Source organism: Apodemus sylvaticus, chromosome 1, assembly GCF_947179515.1.
Source record: "Apodemus sylvaticus chromosome 1, mApoSyl1.1, whole genome shotgun sequence".
NCBI classification, from domain to species: domain Eukaryota; kingdom Metazoa; phylum Chordata; class Mammalia; order Rodentia; family Muridae; genus Apodemus; species Apodemus sylvaticus.
The window spans coordinates 9,088,235-9,097,195 of NC_067472.1; the positions used below are offsets into that span (position 1 = coordinate 9,088,235).

The following is an 8,961-nucleotide window of genomic DNA, read 5'->3' on the forward strand; positions in this document are numbered from 1 at the left end:
CAATGCATAAAAATGTTAAATGATTTAAAGTGTTTCCAATGTAAATTTTAAAGCTACATTTTAATTTCTTTATATGATGTTTACAAAAGACTTCTGGCATTTTCTATTTCTATAATAGGTGAGATATGATCTGTATAGTGCCATTTTGAGTTGCTCATGTTGTGTCATGACCTATGCACCGTTATTTGGACACGATATGAGAGGAGAGCATGTGTCAGTCTGTCCTTTTCTGAGATGTATATTTTCTTCCCTTTTTTCGTCCTTCCCCATAGCATCTGAGCAACTGCCAGCTCCTCAGGGCAGGGTAGCAGGCTCCTTTTATGCATTGCTGGTTTATGATTTCAGCTGTGTGTACAGGATCTCCTGTATTCCTCTAGTACCTGGCATGATATCAACAATATTTTGGGTATTTGAAAATTCTTAATATTTTTGTAGTTTTACTCTCCCTTGTCTTTCTCTTCTTTCTCTGACTCTCTTTTGCCATTCTTTTAGAAAGCATTTTCTACTACCTAAGCAGTATGGCAGGAATGTGTGCTGATTGTCTTGCATTCACTGTGAACAAATGTCTTTACATACAACATCACTGTGACAAATAATGGCTCCTCTTCAGGGCTCTTTTTACTTCAGTGCTTAGTGGCCGTCTGCTACAGAAGTAAAAAATGTGTCACTTGCTTGCATCTTTTCCTGAGGAAGATTTTTAAACATTTTTAACTAAAGAAGTATCCTTTGTGATTCAAAAGAATCATATACAGTTACGTTTCTACTTGTTCAAGGCTATTAGAATTTGGGTGGCTTTGGTGAAAAAGCTCTGGTCTATTTTAACACTCTCATTTTACTGTATTGTTCTTATTTTTTTGTACAATGTGATGCCATCAAACATTCAGAGTGTGTAGAAGGCACTCATTTCCACTGAGCTCTTTGACCAGAAGGAGAAATTCTCAGTGATTCCATTTCACTTTCAACTACACTTTAAAATAAATATGCTCATCAGCATGGCTTTAAAGTATCTTTCATCTAAATATCTAACGTGTTTTAAGTTTTAGATTAATATATATTATAAAAACACATCCAAAATTTCTGTGGAGGTGATTATCAAACATTGTTTTTATATAATTTTAAACTCATTTCATGCAGTTTAGTTTTATAGAGTATTAGAGTTTTTGGAGATATGATGTAATTGGAAATTACCCAGGTCTCACTTTCAAGCCCTTTATCAGAAGAGTTATGGAAATAAATGAATTTATAAAAATTGAGGGAACTTCAATAAATTATGTAATTAAGAGCCGAGAGATATAAATGGATAAAATCTAAAAATAGAGAGAGGTTAATTTAATCACATAAAGTAATTGCACATGTGGTGTGGATAAGGAAGAAATGTGCATTTTATCTTCTACCTTGGAGGATTTTTGGTATGATAAAACATTAATTTTAAAATTTATATATAGAGAGAAATTATTTCTTCTCAAAACCTCATTTTGGAGGATACTACTGAATGGGTCATAGAAATTATTTTTCTGATAACTAATAAAATAAAATTATAGATCTTAGACAAACATACCTTATAAAACAACGTATCTCTTGCCTGACTCTGTTATAGCAAAGTGTCATCTATCTACAAGGTGTGTTACAAACAATAAATATTTGTATATTATAATTTTGGAGTATGAGAAGTCCAGAATAGAGGCCCCTGCTGATCTGGTGTCTGGTGAAACTCATTTCTTATTTTAGAGATTGCCACCTTCTTGAAGTTTCCCAAAGGCAGAAGGAGCATGGGAGCTCCCTGGGACATCTTTTATACTGGAGTTGTCCATTTGTAAGGAGGCTCCACTTCTGTGACTGCACCTCTATATTCCTGAGTACTACGACCTGCAGGTTACTTTCCAACATGAAAGATCTGGTGACATAACTATTCATTTTGTCAGTTTCTCTGCAAAGAATTGTACAAGTAAAGATAAACTAATTTCTATAAGGAAAAACAAACATTTCAATGGTGTACTTGGGTATTTCTTGGGTTAAGATCAGATTTCTTTCTCATGCGCTTTAGTAAGATCTTATTCAGTTGTGAGTGTGTGTGTGTATGTGTGTGTGCGTGCGCACGCGTGAGCAGTACTGTAAAAGTGACAAGATAAATAATGGCAAGCAAAGGAATGTGATTAAATAGAAGTTGACATGGAGTGTGTGTTATGACTCTAAGAAGAAGCAGATAAACAAAATGGTATCGATAATGGCATCGAATGCTTATTACTTTCATGCTGGCTGCTGTTTTTTATTATTTATGTTATTTTCTTCCTTCTACCTGTGATTTAAGCCCCAGTAATTTATTATTTACACCTTACAAATGAGGAAACTTACTCACCTGATGTGAATATGATCTGCTCAGAACCACTTAGCTGGCAAGTTGCAAAGTAAAGGTTTAAAGCCAGGCAAGGTTTGAATGTTTACCTCCTGGCTTGTGATTGGTTATGTGATAGATTGGATGTATACTGTGAGAAAACGCCACCCAAAATGTCCAGGGATTGATGCTTAATTAAAAGGTATTGATATACATCACATTCATGGACTTGTATTTATTACTACAAATACAGTGTGGAGAAGAGTTTTCAATTCACTTCTGTTTGTCTCAGCACAGTAGCCAGTAATCTAGAATAGTTTCTCAGTTGTCCCTACTCATAAGATGACTGAAGAGCCTTGTTAAGATTTATTGCTATAGCTGTGACAACAGAAGTTCTGATTTAGAAAGCCTGGAAATCAGAACCCTATATTCTAAAGTGTTGATGAATTCATGGAATTCACAAAAAGTTTGGAAAGACATTTTCTGGCACTGATGCTCACTCTTTATTTGGTTCACAATAATCTTTTTAAAAGTCTGAACATTACTGTACTGGTTTATAAACCCAATTCCTTTGTTCTAGTATTTATTTTCTTGTCCTTTCCTCTGTCTGGACACTGAAGAGTTTAAAGGCACAGACTCCATGGTCCACAGATGTTATAACACACACTGACCTTTGCCACTGTAGAACTTGTAGCTATCTGTTGAAGGAATGATCTCTATAATGTATGAGAAGAAAGTGAATGGATGATTATGGGATGACTTGGTGTGTGCAAAATGAGTGTGATGGTTTACCTGTCTACTTGATAATCGAGGATCATCTAGGAAGGGAAGTCTCAATGAAGCACTTTCTACATAGGTTGATATATGGATTTCTTTTTGTTTTTATAATTTTTTAAAATTTTTTAATATTTAAAATTGTACCGTCTTTAAATTCTTTTAAATGATTGCACATGGTTAAACTATAGACAATGAATAAAACCTTCAGAGCTCTTTCCATATGATTGTTATATTACTCTTACTATTCTACACAAGAATACAATAGGAAGAAATTTCAATGCATGGGGGCAACTTGCAGTTTTCTTTTCTCTATATTTTCACAGTTTTTTATTATCCCCATTTGATTACTTTGTTTGGCCTTGTTTTCACCTATGTTTCAGCAATTAAGAAGTAAGGAGTTTTCTGTGTCCCTTTCAACATTATTCTGGGTTTGATAAATATCTGTTGCCAGTGACAAATGACACTTTACTTGAGATGTCCACTAGATTTCTGGATCACTAACTGTAGAAGTCTGAGAAGACAACGGCCTTAGATAATTGAAGTACCTGCTAATTAATCTTCCTGATCTATTTCTCCCTAGCACAGCAGCCATTAGACCATTGTTGAGAGGGAACTTTACTATGACATAATTTGCTTTTGAAAATTACAGAATGGACCAGAGACCAAGTAAAAGTTAATTCCAATATCCACAGATGAAAGTAACTTAGACAATGAGTAGCCTGCCTCTCATGCGTGAATAGTAGTCACTGCTTCTGTTCATTTTGTTTGAAAAAAAATTATATTTATTTATCAACTGCTACTCATGATTCTGGGGATAAGGGATAATAGGACCAGTTCCCTCAGGTTCCTGTTGATGCAACTCCCCTGCTATGGATGGACTGTAACCTGGAATTGTGAGCTAGAATAAACCTTCCTCTCATGAGTAAGGTGCTTTTGTCAGAGTTTTAGCACAGCACCAGGGGCTGAGACAAAAATAGAGACAAATCACTTTTAGACTAGTAACTTCAGTGGCATTTACATGGTGCCTCTCTTTTTGGGCAGGAAGCAGAATTTTGGATACTTGAATTATTTCTGGTGTGATATAATGATCTTCATAAATGATTACACAATCATTCAGTTTAACAACTGCTAAATAGTATGCTAGTATGATAATAAGTACCAGAGAAAAAGATTTCCCGTATACACATTCCCCTTTCATTCATTAGAGAACTCTCGGGTTTTTTGGTGCTCATTCAAAGGTTTTATTTATTGCAGAGGGGTGGGCTGGGTAGTGGCGGTGGGCCTAGTTGCAGTAGTTCTCCAGTTGGTAGAGGGAGCAGATGCTGGTACAGCACTGATCCACGATGCCCCGCTTCTGCCGGGCCACCTCCAGTGCCAAGGTCTCAAGGTCGCCTGTCCCCGGGCCTCCACCCAGCTCCAGTTGTTCCACTTGTGGGTACTCCACTTCACGTCGGGACTTGGGTGTATAGAAGAAGCCACGCTCCCCACACACCAGGTAGAGAGCCTCCACAAGGTGGGGACCACAAAGATGCTGTTTGACAAAAGCCTGGGCAGGGCTGGGCTCCCAGAGGATGAGCAGGGTCAGCAGGGCCAGGAAGCGTATCCACAGGGCCATGTTGGAACAATGACCTGAAAGATAGGCATAGCTGAGGCTAGCAAAACCTCCATATAGAGAGGAGCCCCCATCCTCCCTCATGTCTCTGTCTTAGCAGGGGAACCAGGCCCAACGAGGAGAGTACATACCTGCTTGCTGACAGTCTCTGGTTGTAGCTGGTCACTTAGGGCTGGGGGTTACTGGGTGCCCACTACTTTTATAGTCCAAAGCACCTCCTTTCTGCCCCCTGGACTTTGCTGGTTGGCCCATTAAGGGCTCCAGGTGGGGTGGGTAGGCAGATGGCCAGAGGGGCTGAAGCTGCAGTTTACAAACACTTCCCCAGTGCTGGGTCTGCAGAAAGAGCTCATTGGGCATCAAGCCCTCTACTGAGCCTTAAGGTAATTAGAGTCTTAATAAGGGGCCAGATGGCCTGACAAACCAGTTCACAGCAGGGGACCTCGTCCCAGAGAGGGTGAGGCCTTCTTTGTCCATGGCTGAGCATTTTCCACATCATTCCCCCAGGAAACTGCAGTTGGTGGGGACCTAGTATCTTTTGGTTTCGTGGACTGTTTCACAATTCCAGTGGATAGCTGGCTCCTGAGCTCAGCTCAGTTTCCGAGGAAGCAGAACTCAGGCAGCAAGGCACTTAATGGTCCCTTCTCCTCCATCTCTCCTTCTCTCTTTTCCTTTCCATGTGGGCTGAAGTCCTGGGGTACATTCTCCTCCCATACCCAGTAACCCAAGATATGCTCCTGAAGGCTAGCAAGTAAACTTTGAGCGTCTACAAGAAGAGTTCGATGCAGTTATTAGAATTCTCCGTATACACACCCAAATTCTTTTTTTTCCCCAACAACTATTTGAATTAGGTGGAACATTTGACCTCATTCTAGGTTTGTTCCCCAAAGCATCAGGCCTCAGAAGCACAGTGGTTGCTCCAACTTTTGGTCCAATGATAGGTATGAAAAAACCTATCAATTTAACAGTTTTCTAGCGGGTGAGAGTAGAAGAAAATAGAGAATGAGGTCCTTTGAGGGACAAAGGGTTGCATGCCGGAAGCACAGCACTGAAAGTGACCCATCCTGTGTCGGGCAAATAGGATCAGCTTTGCAGCTGCTAGTTGCGGCTGCAGATCTTGGGGGTGGCAAATGCCTGGTTGCTTCTCCAACCACTGAAACCTTTCATATTTCACTGGATTCGCTGATAATCTTTATTCAAAAAGGGGACCTTTCTGGAGCTGCTCAGTCTCTCCCGGTCTCAGTCATCAGCTGCAATCTCAAATGTGTGGTTCTAGCCCAGCACAACAGAACTTTTAGAAACAAGGTCTGACACCATATTTATAAATTAGCTTGCCTTTTAGGTACTGCACCTTCGATTCTAACTAGATCAACAAAATGTTCTTTTGAACAATATGTGGCATTCCTTTTTCTTAATTTGATGATTCTAGTGAGGTTAGTGTCTTCACCAGTGCTCAGCTAATCACCATGTGGCGGTCCAGGAGAGGCACCCAGAGAGCTGAGAACAGAGAAGGCTGAGTGATAGGTTAAGATGTTTGGATTTAATCAAGAGTAAAGAAACCCAGATACTGTAATTTAAAGGCTTGTAAACATTAGGTTTCAAGTTGGAAGAAAACATTTTTAGAGATAAGGTCCCCTCTACATGTCACACTGATCAGAGTGAGTGACAGAATTAGAGGGAGGGGAGGGAAGGCCGAGACAGAGGAGACCTGGACTGCTGAGGTACTGTTGCAGTTTCTAGTATGGAATACCTGAACTTAGAGATATCTTGAGGCTAAAGCAACTTCGTTTTATGACTAACTTACTTTATTGGAAAAGGGGGAAGAGCAGAAGGTTGAAGGCCACGCCAGTGTTTGTTCCCCCCTCCCATTTACATCTACCACTTCATTTATTGCTTTTATTTGGAGGAGGAGTTGAAACAAAAATTTAAGGGTGTTTTTTTTCTCACCTAAACATGAATCATTCCAGTAACACCAATGTAACTATTGAAATTAGCAAAGTCAAGGACAGTATGCACAATAACCCTAGAGCAAAGGCTGGGGGAGGAGGAGAGTGCAGGTGGCATCCAACACATTGCACTGATGCAGTGGGTCACCTGCTGGGACCCCTCCACTCCCCACTTGCCCCCACCCTGCCCTGGGAGGCAAGTACAAGGACCCTTTAAAGAGGATGCCAAATCACAGAGTCTAATGAGTCTGCGCTGCTCTGAGAGAGAAAGCGGGGAGGGGAGAATAAAATATGTAAATATGAATGTAGGGAATGGAAATATCTTTTGAAACATATACATTGATTTTTGTGTCGCCCCCATATTTATTGGGGTAAATGATTTAGTGTCATGTCTGGCTTCTCTCAGAGGATTAGGAATTTTGAAATGCAATCACTTCTTGAATTGCCCACTAGAGCTTACTGATGTAATATACAATTAGGAAAAACTGGGTTGGCATTGATTGTTTAAAATGCTTGTTTATATTTTTAAAGTTTATACATAGTTGTATTAAAATAAAATATCCCTACTTCCTACTTCTTTGATTAATCTTGTATTTGATTTTTGAGATGATGCTTCATGTATCTGAGGCTAGCCTCAGACTAAGTACCCAAGGATGACCTTCCACCTCTACTATCCAAATGCTGAGAATATAGAACCCAATATGACAAGCATATTTGACTACTCTTTAAGGAGGGAATCCACTTAGTATTGATCCAAAGTAAACTATGTGAAACTTGGTTATAGATCTTTGTATACACGATACAAAAAGATTAAAACTGTCTTAGCAGGGATTTATCCAACATTTAAGCTAAGAACGCATTTATATCTATAAAGAGAAATATTAAAAGATGTCCTCAAATGTTATATAAGTAATACGGTACCTGAAAACTCTATTTACCTTCATATTAACTCCTTATTCACTGCTAGTATCACAGTTTAATCCATCATCATTCCAGATTTCTGATATTAAATTATGTTGCTTTGACTTGGGAAATCTCAGGACTAGGGGTTTCCATTTTAAAAGGTTTTATATAATTTTTGAAATCTGGTTTATTTTATGGAAAGAGAGACAGATATAGATATATATTTATGTCTCTAGTATTTCTCAAAGAGATCTAAAAATCACGTCCCTGTAGTTATTATATATTTGCCCTTCCATCCACTGCTCTGAGTAGCATACATAGAGCCATAGAGCACAAGGGGCCATCTAATTTAATGACTGCTGAATAACCTCTATAAATTCTATAATCCATCCAAAAATCAACCTTTTTTTTTTTTAGAAAAAAAGAAAATCCACATTTAACTTTATTTTATTGAGACTACTATTGTTTCTCAGGAGCTCTTTCCTGAAACTCTTGTTCATCCATATGGTTTTTGTTGTTGTAGATAGTGGTGTAGACTATTCTAAAGCACATATGCATCGTTCGACTGAAACTTCAAATATGGTTTCCCTCCCTCAGTTTAAACCCTGTGGAAAGGTCTCAGGTGAACAGATGTTCTTTTGAGGGAATGTCTGAAAGGATATGCGATGCAGACAACATGAGATCAGACTTGAAACAGGAATTCTACATGAGACTCAAGTAGGATCACTGGCTGCACACTTATTTAGGAATGGGGCATTATGCATGTGGTTATATCAGGAGCTGACAATATAATATCATACACAGACAGTTCTTTAGATCACATCACCTTATAGATAATAAGGAAGATGATAAAACTGAACATATATGAGTATTTTTTGGTCTGCACTATCATTCCATAATGACTTAGACCCAGTGCCTTTCTCTCAAGTTCCTCCCAAACTTAAACATCTCCATTACAAATTTATGGTTTTTTAAAATTAATTAATTAATTTATTTATTTTTACTTAAAAATATACAAATGCTATCTATATTCTTATCTTATTTTTGCTTCATATTTAGAGTTGAATTCTACTCTGTGGGTTGTAGACACAGCCTCTAACTTACTAATTTTTGCCTTTGGTTGTTCCTGAGAACATGGATTGGTGGTGTGACCACAAATGGTGCCATCCATTTTGATGATACATGAACTCAGATGTGACTAAGTAGACTGTTGTTCCTGTAGCTGGAACAGGGCCAGATAATGTCGTGGTTTCTAATAATATATTTGGTAATTCCCCTTATGAGAGCTAAAGGAATGTTTGCATACTGTGGTTCAGCAACAAATGCCTGGAGGATAAACAAATAATGTTTTTCCCTGTGGTGTATTATTATATTATTTCCCAGCTAACTTGTTC

General features: G+C 38.5%; 1 protein-coding gene across 1 annotated transcript; it reads right to left on the bottom strand.

The window, feature by feature from the left end:
- Positions 1-4,337: 4,337 nt before the first annotated feature.
- Positions 4,338-4,900, bottom strand: LOC127676302 (insulin-1-like). The gene is made up of 2 exons (XM_052172191.1): positions 4,853-4,900; positions 4,338-4,738 (listed from the first exon to the last, which is right to left on the bottom strand). The coding sequence occupies exon 2, from the start codon at positions 4,722-4,724 to the stop codon at positions 4,392-4,394; it is 333 nt and encodes a 110-aa protein (XP_052028151.1). The 5' UTR covers positions 4,725-4,738; positions 4,853-4,900; the 3' UTR covers positions 4,338-4,391.
- Between the last annotated feature and the right edge of the window lie 4,061 nt (positions 4,901-8,961).